General features: G+C 43.3%; 3 protein-coding genes across 5 annotated transcripts; 1 reads left to right on the forward strand and 2 right to left on the reverse strand.

Annotated features, from left to right (window-relative positions):
* Positions 1-1,164: 1,164 nt before the first annotated feature.
* Positions 1,165-3,084, reverse strand: LOC135583229 (TPD1 protein homolog 1-like). 3 transcript variants are annotated; one of them, XM_065165766.1, is made up of 4 exons: positions 2,949-3,084; positions 2,250-2,500; positions 1,946-2,053; positions 1,165-1,816 (listed from the first exon to the last, which is right to left on the reverse strand). In XM_065165766.1, the coding sequence occupies exons 2-4, from the start codon at positions 2,374-2,376 to the stop codon at positions 1,437-1,439; spliced, it is 615 nt and encodes a 204-aa protein (XP_065021838.1). In that variant the 5' UTR covers positions 2,377-2,500; positions 2,949-3,084; the 3' UTR covers positions 1,165-1,436. The 3 variants fall into 3 exon arrangements, with proteins under 3 accessions (XP_065021838.1, XP_065021836.1, XP_065021837.1); XM_065165764.1 differs by having other exon boundaries at positions 2,250-2,503; XM_065165765.1 differs by having other exon boundaries at positions 2,250-2,503; positions 2,753-3,053.
* Positions 3,085-4,788: 1,704 nt separating this feature from the next.
* On the forward strand, positions 4,789-8,033 carry LOC135648346 (pentatricopeptide repeat-containing protein At2g13420, mitochondrial-like). Its single transcript, XM_065165968.1, has 2 exons — positions 4,789-5,505; positions 6,780-8,033. The coding sequence occupies exons 1-2, from the start codon at positions 4,876-4,878 to the stop codon at positions 7,743-7,745; spliced, it is 1,596 nt and encodes a 531-aa protein (XP_065022040.1). The 5' UTR covers positions 4,789-4,875; the 3' UTR covers positions 7,746-8,033.
* A 1,370-nt stretch (positions 8,034-9,403) lies between these two features.
* On the reverse strand, positions 9,404-10,424 carry LOC135648347 (uncharacterized). Its single transcript, XM_065165969.1, has 2 exons — positions 10,277-10,424; positions 9,404-10,204 (listed from the first exon to the last, which is right to left on the reverse strand). Exons 1-2 carry the CDS (start codon positions 10,332-10,334, stop codon positions 9,888-9,890), a joined length of 375 nt encoding a protein of 124 aa, XP_065022041.1. The 5' UTR covers positions 10,335-10,424; the 3' UTR covers positions 9,404-9,887.
* Between the last annotated feature and the right edge of the window lie 1,878 nt (positions 10,425-12,302).

The raw sequence follows: 12,302 nt of genomic DNA on the forward strand, positions 1-12,302 counted from the left end.
GTCTTTTTCTCCAAAAGGAACATGCATGGATGGATGGTCATCAATTTGCACCGAAGCCTACCTCCCAAGCTTTAGACTTCCTCGCCGCCGCCACCTACACCACCAACCCACTAGTCTTTCCTCTCACTTCCAAGGATGCGCAAAGTGTGGTTTTAGTCCTGAAGCGCTTTTTGACGACACTAATGCTTCGTCTTCCTGCCCACCGCCCCTCGAACAAGCTCCCTTTGTCTGCTGCATGCGTCAAAGCAAACACTAAAGGTGGTGATTAGGAGCAATTAGTGAGAGCACTAATTATATGGCCACACGAGAAGGCAACAGAGGGCCACAGCAACACATCTTTGGCGACAGCAATCATCCGCTTGTCTCCTGCAATGTAGATAGATGAGCAATGACTGGTCACCTCCAAGTTTTGGTCTTCTACGGCGAAGATATGTGGAGGAAGCATGAGAATGATGAGGATCATGAGAACGTTCGTCTATACTTGCTATATTCTAATGTGCAGATGGAACGCAGTAATCACGAGAAAAGAAAGCCTGATGTTAATACATCTGATCCCTCATGTATATGTGTGTATTAAAAATTATTTATTTATGACAAAAGATGATATGGGCTGCATTTGGTTGCTTTTCTAAATCATTGGAATTGATAAAATTATTTTATTCAGTCTGAATTGAGATCAGACGAAACCACTTAATTTCTGCACAAACCGACTTCGACATGAAATCAAATATTCACCTTCTGGTTTGCTAAACTTCACTTGCCTACGATTTCGAAGTAGTTCTCTTTTGGCTATGCTGCCTGCCTTCTTGTGAAGGACAAACGAGACTTGTGTATTTACTCTATGGGAAAAAATTTCAATTTGAGTGGTATATATATAAGTTGAACAGCGATAGATCTTTCGATCAAAATTGCAAGGCGATCTTGTTTCCTCATTCGAAATTCTGATGGATTCTGCATTTTTATTAGATGCAGTTTGGTTGATGAATCAAGCTATCTATCCTGTGATGCAGATGGCATCAGTGAAGGACTTCGGAAGGCTTCACTGGGGAGTATTTAGTTCATTCGTATCGAGGAGGTGGACTCCAACATAGTTTGGTTGTTTGATCAATATAGTTCTCTTTTCTCTCTCTCTCTCTCTCTCTCTAAATCAATGAGCAGCATCGATAGGGAAGAAGAGCCAAAGACATACATCAGTAATCTATCACTTGTGTCAGAAAGTCTATACAGGAGAGAGCGACAAGCTCCTGTCTCTCCCTCTCTCTCCCCCTCGCTCTCGTTGTGTAAACCTATAGAAGTCTGCGGCAGAAAACGGGAAGAGACAGTAGGGTTGAACAAAAAGTAGAAGTTGGTCGGCACCATCGGCTGCTAAAATGGTATGAAAAAGAGGGGGAAAAGGAATCGTAATGAAGCTTCGTGGCGAGGCCTTTTCACATGGTTTAGGAGGGGACGCAGGTGGCGCTGGAAACGGAGAGAGGGTAGGAGAAGGAGTTGGCGTATTGGAAGGAGATGGAAGCTCCCGGGGCGAGGGGACGGCCATCGTTCACGAGACAGTCGTTGATGCGGAGGCGGCGGAAGATGCGGGGGTTGATGAGGCGGGTGGAGCTGAATGCGCCACAGCTCAGGTGGATCTGTCCCATGGCGCAGCCGTTTCTTGACGAGCAAAGGTTCAGCACCGTCACCGTGTACGTCGGGATCCCGCTGGGCAGCGGCGGCGTCGCCCCCTGGTTCACCTCGATGTCGTCCACGCTGCACCGGTCACCCATGCGATCCGTCGACCGGGATGCAGACGCAGACGACGACGACGACGACTTGGCGCCTGTTATATAATTTGTCACGACGCAATTAGGCACATCAGATCACCAAAAGCGTGAAACTAAAAGAAACCGATCCGTCGAACTCAACCGTTCGATATTCGATTACGGTAGCTGAATGAAAGCAGCAATACCTGCGTCGACTTGGAGAAGCTTGCGGTTGGAAACACGGACGGAGCGGAGTTGCTGGAATCGGAATCCGAACCCGAACTGTCTTCCATCCACTCGCGGCCAATAACACCCTGCATGAGGAGAAAATACAATTAATAGAAAAATATATAAAATCAAAAAACGAGCAGTAGAAAACAAGATGGAGATCCCGTCAAGAATCAGAAGAATATTCCGAAGCGAACCGTTCACGCAATTTACCAACCCGGCATAAAATATTTTATTCCGGAATAAAAAATGACAGAGCTGGTAGACTGGTTTCACACGTACCCAAGGTGAGCAGAAGCAGGAGTGCCACGACCGAAGCCGTAGCCGACGCCGCCGCCACGGCCATTCGCCGCCCAGAGACGCCTCCCCTTCTCCGCTGATCTGGCGACCGAGACCCTTCCCCAAGCATCGTCTTCTTCTTCGGTCTACGGAGGACGAGTGAGTGTCACGGCACCTCGAGCTCGCTCCAAGCGATAGAAACCCCTATTTTCTTGGTCTTTTTCCCGCTTTAGTAACCCTCGGAGAGCTGTTCGCTGCTGCAGCAGAAAAGGGAGGCGGCAAGAAGGCGCCAGGAATCAGCAGGGTGAACAAGACCATCTATCAGACAAGTATAAGATGGAGAAACGATTTGACTTGGAGTCTCGGGCGTGGAGCCAGGAAACAGAAGAAACAGGCAGCGGGGATCGATTTCGATCAATTCCATCGCTGCCTATGATCTCCGAAACAGGAAAACGGAGCTCCTCCCCCAAATCTTCTCGTTTCGGGCATGTAGCCTCACGACTCACCGAGGGTTTGTCCCCGATACCACGCACAGAGGAGGACAGCTCTCCAGGATCGACAGATTAGCACGAGAGCGGCAAAAAAGGAGGGGGCACAAGACTGGTCCCCGCAGTCGCAGCTCACCCGGTCGAGATAAGCACCGCAAGAAGCGTAGAGCATAAAGGAGAAAAAAAGGAGGGTTTTTTTGGGGAAATATCGAACCTTTGGGGCACACGGGGAAGGAGCAATCGCCGTCAGGAGGCGTGCCAGCGATCGAGGGCGAGGCGAGAGTGAGCGAAGAGCGTTGCTCTCTCTCTCTCACACACACAGACACACAGACACACAAGAGCAAAGACAAGAGTACAGATTGTGGCCTGCCCAGGGGGTGGGTATTTATAGGGATGCATATACCCTTGACACCTATTTTGGTAGACTTTGGGAATGGGTCTAATATAATTCGGATTCGGATCACGAAGGTAGACCATGGATTTGGATCCATGCGAGTGGATCTAATACGATTTGGATGAGCAAGGTAGACATCGTCCTTTTGAGTTGCTAGATTGCATGCATGCATGGCATTATTATTAGGAGTAGTCGATGGACATGAACCCACTTCTCTATGATGAAAACGACTTGTACCTAATCACCGCTGTTGCTCAAAGGAACATGGACGGACACCAAAAAGCCTAATGCCTCAGCGTCCTCGCCACTAACCCACTAATCCTACTCCTAAAGATGTGCAACGTGTTAAAAATGACGATATATTTGCCATAAATTAAATGAATATTTTTTTAGAATAACATTACATTATACAATGGAAATTTTATATGATATGATGTAGATACCTCTTATATCAAGGATTATTTATATATAATGTAAATCTACTGTGAAAAGTATTGACATTACAGAAATGCATTTTATATAATTTAAATAATATATTATTTAAATTAATTTAGATCATTTATATATTCCTATAAATTTTAGGATCTAGGATTTAGAGTTTGTAATTTAGAATTATCTACATTGACTTAGATCATCTTTCTTTTCGATACATATATATATATTTAAAGACAAAGTGTGATTAAATCACGGAGCCAATTGAGACGACACTCATGATTCGTCCTTCTACCCACCATCCCTTAAATAAAGTAGGACTCCATGTCAGTTCATACAAGAGGACAACGTATCGGTGGATTGATGCTGAAAGCCGCCATTGCTTGGAGTGGAAGACGAAGGCATGTGGGCCATTAGTGATATCAAAAGGAAGGCCACTGGGGGCCAAAACAGCACCGCTCCGGCGACGAGAATCTGGCCTTGTATCCCTTTACTCCTTCACTCTTAAGTAAACAGTGAGTGATCACAGGTCAAGATCTTGATGGGCGCCGCCATTCTCTGCGCAGACACATCACGGCATCCTCCGGGATGTACGCCCGATAATTTCGTCTCATCATCGTCCTATGCTAAGAAGGACGTCGAAGTGCTTCACGCAGACAGTATCGGCGGCTCGTTAACGTGGATCGAGATGCTTAGGTTTCTCTAAAGAGGTTTTTTGGTTCATTACTGTAGAAATCAATCGACTAATTAGTTAACTTTAGTATTTTGATCCGTATAATTTTAAAAATTATATTAAAATATTTAAAAAAAAATAAAATATTTAATCTTGTTTTTTCTATCATCGTCGATTTTGTTGAGAAAAATATCATACATATTATTACATGTCAAAAATAATATTAAAATATAATTAAAAATAATAATTTGAATATTATTTTCATCGATATTAATTTTTTCTTCTATAATTTATGTGAAAAAGTTTTTCTTTTTCGACTTCATTCAAAACTCTTAAATAAACTATTTTATTAAAAATAAAAAATATAATAAGGGCTGATTTAAGGTTTGTAAGTGATCGAACTAATTAAAACTTAATTATACTATCTTTGAATATAATTATAATATCTTCGTTCTGTTGCTCTCTTGTTGTGCGCCACGCCAGCCTGTAGTGTCCTAAGTCGTGAAGAAGTTAGCGTTTGTTTTTTTATCTCGAGACCAGGCTAAGCATGCGGCGAGGGGTTCGTACGCTGAGTCGTCTTCCGAGTCGGACCGGAAAACCCCTTCTCCCTTCGAACCCTCGAAACCTCGGCGCAACTCGACCATGCTCGGGAGGTCGCTCACCTTAGCCCGCCGCCGCGCACCCCCTCTTCCTATCCCCTCCTCCTCGCCTCGCTCTCTCTCCGGCTCCCTCGACCCCGATCTTGGACTCCCCGATGAGGCCGCCGCCGCCCCAGCAAAGCCGACGCCACCGCCAATCGAGCCCTCGGCCGAGGCCGATGCCCTTGCCCGCCTCCTCCTTCAGCACCACAACCCCTTCCACGCCATGGAGTCCCCACTCCAGCTCGCCGGTGTGGGCCTCTCCGATTCCCTCGTCCTACAGACCCTCCTCCGCCTCCGCCACGCCTCCAAGGTCGCCCTCGGCTTCTTCGTCTGGGCTCGCGACCACGCCCACCACCAGCACGCCTCCGATGCCTATGGCCTCATGGTCGATATCCTCGGCAAGGTCCGGCAGTTCGATGTCGCGTGGCAGATGATCATTGAGATGGACCAGCGCGGCGTCGGGCCGACCCCGAGGACGTTCGCTGTGCTCGTGCGGCGGTACGTGGCTGCCGGGATGGCGCAACAGGCCATCAGAACCTTCGACGACATGGAGGCGTTTGTGGGGAGGGAACCCAACGGGGAGGAGTTCAAGATGCTCCTCGACACCCTCTGCAAGTATGGCTACCCTAAGGTGTTACCTTTATCTTTTTCTTCCACATTTCTTTTCTGAGCATGTGTTTCTTTTGCAAGGATATAGTTTTGATTGATCTATAAAAATATATACTTCTTTTGGTTTTTGATGCTACCGCATTGATGAACAGGTGAGTTGTTTTAGATTATCAAATTCCTTCAGACTAACACTGCATCAGTGTTAGATTAAGCTAACACCTTATGCACTGAGATTTTTTCCATTGCAATGCTGTAAGAAATTGTTTGCATCTTAATATATTTATGGGATGTAGCATATTGTCATTTGATGATAAACAGGGATGATTTTGCTGATGCACATGGTTGGATTTATTCGCATTAAGAAGAACGTTTTTGGCGATTGTTTCCTTTGTGACCTGGTTTAGTCTCAATAACAGCCTCTCTAATATAAAGATACGAACATTGACCTATCCCATATTACCGGTAGTCTCGGGAACACCCTCTTTCTTTCAATAGCCATTGTTATATGTTGCATTTCAGAGTTATAAACTATCATTATTGCATGACATTTTAATATAACATCGTTGGGTTTTTTTTCTTTTCCAAAACACTCTTGCTTCACACCAATTCATCTTTTAAGTAGAAAGACTGAATGTTCCTGTCACATCCATTTTACTTCAGTTGGTTTGATGTTCTCGTTTCTGTCTCTTTCTCACTCTCTCATCTTCATAATAGACTCTGATTATTATTTTAATTATTTTTCCAGAAAAACTTGCATGTTAAGCAACAGAAGCATGCAGGTTATTGTAGCAGCCAATCTGTGTTCAAAAATTACAGGGTCCGTGTTTGACACGAATCAGGTTGGCCTGAAATAACAATCTTTTTTGGTATGATGGAGCAATTATATGGTCATAACTGATTCACTATGTATCTTATAACTTGAAGAATTTCACTTATCAGATAGGCACATCCTTCAGTGCTTAGACGCATGATGATCTTGTCCTTCATGATATTTTGAAACTTCTGCTTTTCCATTGTTATCTTCCTTTTGGTTCTTTAAGGGATGATAAAGTTTTTGTTGTTGACTTGAGCTGTTGACATTTTATACTTTTACCTATGTTTCTTCTCCTATTTTATTTGTTTTGTATATTCTTTTCCTAGATACATAACTCTTTGTTGCTTTGCTTATAGAAATTGCAGTATGTATGCCATGAAAACTTTTACCTTCATTTGTGAAAATATGCATATCTTTCGTTTTAGAATGTCTATATTTGTTTGGCAAATTAATTGCATTCTTGATTCTGCTAATGGTTGCAGGATGCAACAGAGTTATTCAATAAGAGGAAATTTAAGTATGAACCTGATGAAAAGACATATGCAATATTGATTTATGGATGGTGTAAGGTAAACCGACATGAAATGGCACAACGGTTTCTAAACGAGATGGTTGATCGTGGGTTAGAACCAAATGTGGTTACGTATAATATTTTGTTGAATGGGATCTGTAGGAGGGCAAGCTTACACCCAGACAATAGGTTTGATAGAACAATCCAAGCTGCCGAGGATCTTTTGAATCAGATGCGCAATAAAGGCATCGAACCTGATACGATAAGCTATTCTATCATCCTTCATGTTTACAGTCGAGCTCATAAACCAGAACTATCTCTTTATATGTTTCGCTCAATGAAAGAGAAGGGAATTTGCCCAACAGTGGCAACATACACATCACTTGTCAAGTGTCTTGCATCATGTGGAAGATTGGAAGAAGCCGAAGAATTGCTTAGTGAGATGGTGCGTGATGGAGTGTGCCCGACTCCAGCTACATATAACTGTTTCTTCAAGGAGTATCGTGGAAGGAAAGACGTGGTTGGTGCTACAAAATTGTACAAGAAAATGAAAGAAATGGGCTTAACAAGTGGGCCAGATATTCATACATATAACATATTACTTGGAATGTTTTCAAAATTAAATCGCATGGAGATTATCTGGGAAATATGGAATGATATGGTTACTAGCGGTACTGGCCCAGATTTGGATTCTTACACCTTGTTAATTCATGGGCTTTGTGATAAGAAAAAGTGGAGGGAAGCTTGCCAGTATTTTATGGAGATGATAGAGAAGGGGTATCTTCCACAAAAGGTCACATTTGAGACACTGTACCGGGGATTGATACAGTCAGATATGTTGAGGACTTGGAGGAGACTAAAGAACAAGGTTGAAGAAGAATCTCTAAAATTTGGTGCTGAATTCCAACATTATCACTTCAAACCTTACAAGAGATAGATCATAATATAAGTCTTACAATGATTCCCTCAGGGAAATATGCCTATGTAGATTGCAATAGATCGGTAAGTTAGTATGTGGCTGAATCATCTTGCTGACAATCTTCTTGAAGCACATGATGTACCATAATGGTAATTATAGGATTTGCTTGTCAGAGAGAGAGAGAGAGAGAGAGAGAGTATTTACTGGAATTATATCATTGATAAAATTTACTGGTGTTATGAATGATTGATCTGTCCAAAAACTTTGTGTTTCGATTTATTTAATATAAGTGCAAAATAAACTGAATTTGGTTGGGGATTTGATGGTGGAAGTGACCAATGACCAATATTAAACTAAACATGGGACTACCTTTACATGACCATTCATCCGGTAGAATGGTATGATCAAGGTCTTTGCCTGACTCTTAACCTTGGCTTGTATCATTACTTCTGAAAGGCAGAGAAGTTCTGCGATTCTCCTACATGAAGATCTTCCACTCCCCTTTTTCACTTATCGAAAGAACTAGACAATGTGTACCATGCTCTTCTGCTGAATTTTCTGTCTGTTATCCGACAAATTTTACATATTTGTGGTTTGAGATTGGATCAGAATGCACATAATTTAAGATCTGATGATGAAAAGGTTGTGCAAGATGTTGTACCAATGTGCACAACCATGGAATTCTTTCATGACATCATTATATAGGGAGCGGATGTGTCCAACAACATATGCAGCCCAAGGGTTTTGCAAATCCACATTGTTTTATTAAGAAAAATCTTGATACTCATACAATTTGAAGGTAAAGGTATGTCGATGCTTAAGCCGCTTATCTGTAATCAGTTTCAGTTAGCGCTGAGTAGCTCCAAGAGGCAAAGGCAATTACAGTTGATAAAAAATCGTTCCTGTTTACATGGTATGAAATCTGACAATCCTGACTGATTAGTTTTAGCAGTTCTTGGCTGCTTATCACCACACAGTTGCAGATGGCATAATCTTGCTCTGTCAGTTCAACCATTGCATCTCTCTTCTTGGCTGGGGCAGTGTCACTGGTGATAAAATTGCTTGTTGGATTGCTGAGTGGTTAGAGGCAATAAACATGACGAGTTCATATCGAGGATTTAATAATGTTGGTGGAGTACATGCGGCCCTTCATTTTCCATGTTAGCTTCACTGTATCTGATATCTGTTGAGAAAAGGAGGTTAACTGTCCTTTTTGGAAGTTTCTCTGGGGCTTTTATGATGTGTGTAACAGGAACACATAATTTGGGATCACCCTGGAAGAAAGGACTAGAGAAAATATCAACTGTTGGAATCCTTCAAATTTTGGTTCTTAAACACATGGTAAGATCCCTTATTTGACATATTCCATCTGATTTACTGCAAGTGTTTCGAAGTACATATGATAAACTTATTGCAATGGAGCACCAAACATGCAGGTTAGAGAACAAAGAGAAGATGCCTAAGATGTAGCCGTAACAAAGAGAAGCCACCTGTTTCCAAGGTTTAGTGTAAGGGTGGATTATATCATCAAAACATCCAAGTGGAATGAATGATGTCAACAGCCACTCATGTAGTCAACAAATCTCTGCCCACAGACAACTTGAAGATGAGGCGCCCATCTCTGAGTCGAGCACAAATCACGGCTAGTGGGGGATGCCTCGATAGAATCCCTCGTCAGCCACCTTCCCCAAACATTCTGGGATTTCTTCTTCATCCTATGAGCTCTACAGGTAAAAGTGTTTGACCAGCACTAAAGTGTCTGTATCCAGGGCTACAAGTGCGATCACACCACAGAGCTTTTTGTGGTGGATAAGATTAGCGATGTTAACATCTGTAACGTTCTTTGTGCTACTTCTCTGTGGTCAAAATTGTCCGCTATTTAATGTATGAGACATCAGAATGAGGGAGAGAGGATTAGCGATAGTAACAACGGCAACGTTCGAGCGTAAAAGTAATGGTAAGAGATGTTTGAGGTGATCTCGAATGCAGTCATCCTGCAAAGCTCGACCACAACACCGACGTTTAAGCTTCCTGTAGCTATAGAGAGACGATGTTTTATTCTTGGATTTAACTACGTTGGACATCCAACTCGATAGGAAAAGGTGATCATTCTTCCCATGATCAGAAAGAGAAGGAAGCTAGAAAACCTCGTTCCAGCCCTTAGTGGCAGTGGATGAGAGTGCTGACCACAGGGAAGTCTTGGGGCGTCATCCATGCGTACTTGAACTTTACAGGAGTACCCTTGGTTACCGGCCGCCCGTCGGCGACGATGCACCTCTCCTCGTCCACCGCTCTGATGGCGCGGCGGTTGACGGCTTCGACGCTGCTGAGGCCGTAGCACCGCAGCACCACCTTGGACTGCGGGCACCTGCACTCGTTGCTCACCAAAACCTGGTACTCCGGTTTCCCTTCCACGGTCGCTCCGGTCTTCCTCTGTCGAATGGCTATGTCGGACACACCGCACGTTGCTCCCAGGCCTGCATGGAGGTGTTGGTGCATATGATGAGAAGAGATACAAGATATGGACTACGGAGAAGCCGACATGTTACCTCTGTGAACGATGCAAAGAAGAAGAAGGGCAAAGAAGAGTCCGAGGGAGTTTGCCATGCTTTCCTCCTGTTACTTTGCTGTAGGCTACAGGTTAGGATGTGGAGACTTATTTATAGAGAGGCATGGAACAGGTTTGGTTTCACTACACTTAAGCCGCTTATAGCTAGAGCATAGGTTTCGTTTGACAACAACATAAACTGCGCTTACCTCTTTAACAAACATTAGGATGGATGAGATGAGAGACTAAACCTAACCAATTGAGCATGATAATCATGTCAGAAATAGATGTGATGTGTGACGATTTGATCCAATCCGGTCCAACGAAATGACTGACATCTGTTGGGGAACCTTATGTCGTGGCTAATGGATCAACATGACTTGGTCCAATCTCGAGTGCACATAGTCGCCTACATGGATGCTTGAACGAAGGTGGTTGACGTCAGATTCGATCTGGGCTTCGTCTCTAGAATTGATCCGAGGTAGAGCAAGGAGTTGCTCTTCCTCCCTCGTCAGGTTTTTGCACATAGGCTAAAGTCAAGAGGGAGATTTTCCGACTCGACCCCTCCAAAACAAAAGTCAGTGTTGAATGAGGTTAAGTAGAGTTGAAGTGTTCGAGATCCTCCCATTGACGCTGATCAAGGGGTTGACTTTTAGATCTGCGAATGAGGGTCGATCGTACGTGATCTATTAATGGCGATCGACTCCTCGAGCGACTAGCTTGTATCTCATATGCAAGCATCGATCAATTTGCACGGATCGACGCCACGCGACATCGTTTCGAGCTTTCTAGAGTGGCTTTGTGCTATGCGGCATCGTCTCGTACGAGCATGGGAACAGGCGATTGTCCCATCCAAGTCCGAGATGTCACGTCGATGCAATGCACCATATCAATCCTAAGGCTCCATATTGACGCTGGCGTGGTTGCTGACTGTTATCGTGGGATGGTACTAAAATATGCCCTATCAACTAACATCCATTATGCTCATCTCGTAGTGTATTCATTAAGTTTTTATAAGTATTCTTAAGTCTCAACAGAGACAAAAACTGGAGTATTACACACTTTTCAATTATCATTGAAGGGATTGATGTCTTTGTTAAGAACCAATGTGGCTTGGAATCAAACGTTATCATGGTACATATGAGACCCAAATAAGGTTGGCTCCATTCTTTCTTACTACACACACTATTAAATCGATTATGATATCATTTGTTAAGATTATTGATCGATTAAATTGTTAACATCTCTTTGTACAAGAAGATTCGCAGAGTTGTTTTCTCGAACTCTAATCCCGAAAACAGCGTCCGGGAAGATCTTGAGGTCCCAAGTGCTCAGCCATGAAGTCTGCAGCTCCATGTCAAGACTGGACTTTTCCTGAATATGACTATAGGTTTCGTTGACCGAGCCATAATTTGATCCGCTACTGCTTTCTGTAAAGTCAACATCATTTATTGCTACCTCCAAATATGACTCGGAAAGAAGCTGTCTCAGTTGGACACGTCATTTCTTTCACCCAAAAACGAAAGATTTCCAAATCATCAAACAAGAAATCACAAAGGATCAAGTTTGTGATTTCCATTACACAAACTTCTACTCGATCGATGCTTGAAATCATCACTCGACCTCTCTTTATTAATCTCATCACCTCCTTTGCCCATCGTCGTCATCACCACCACCACCACCACCACCACACACAAGCTTCGACCTGAGGCATCGGAACAGGTCACCTGCGGCGACATGTCACTTCCCCAAAGCGATCTTCGAGCAATTCATATTAGATTATATAACACAATTAACTTAGGATTAGATATATTAAAAATTAATTAAATTCTGATTAAAATTATATATTCTTCCAGAAGATATGTTGACAATCTAGAAGATAAGATTAATGCTTTCTTTCTCTTTTTTTTTTGTTGCATGCATGTGAATGCACCACTGAAAGGTCGCAGGTAAAGTAGGGAGGAGAGGGGGATGACGACACTTGCCTCGCCGATGCCGGAGGAGGCACCCGTGATGACCACCACCTC

Source organism: Musa acuminata, chromosome BXJ3-9 (genome assembly GCF_036884655.1).
Source record: "Musa acuminata AAA Group cultivar baxijiao chromosome BXJ3-9, Cavendish_Baxijiao_AAA, whole genome shotgun sequence".
In the NCBI taxonomy this organism is placed as follows: domain Eukaryota; kingdom Viridiplantae; phylum Streptophyta; class Magnoliopsida; order Zingiberales; family Musaceae; genus Musa; species Musa acuminata.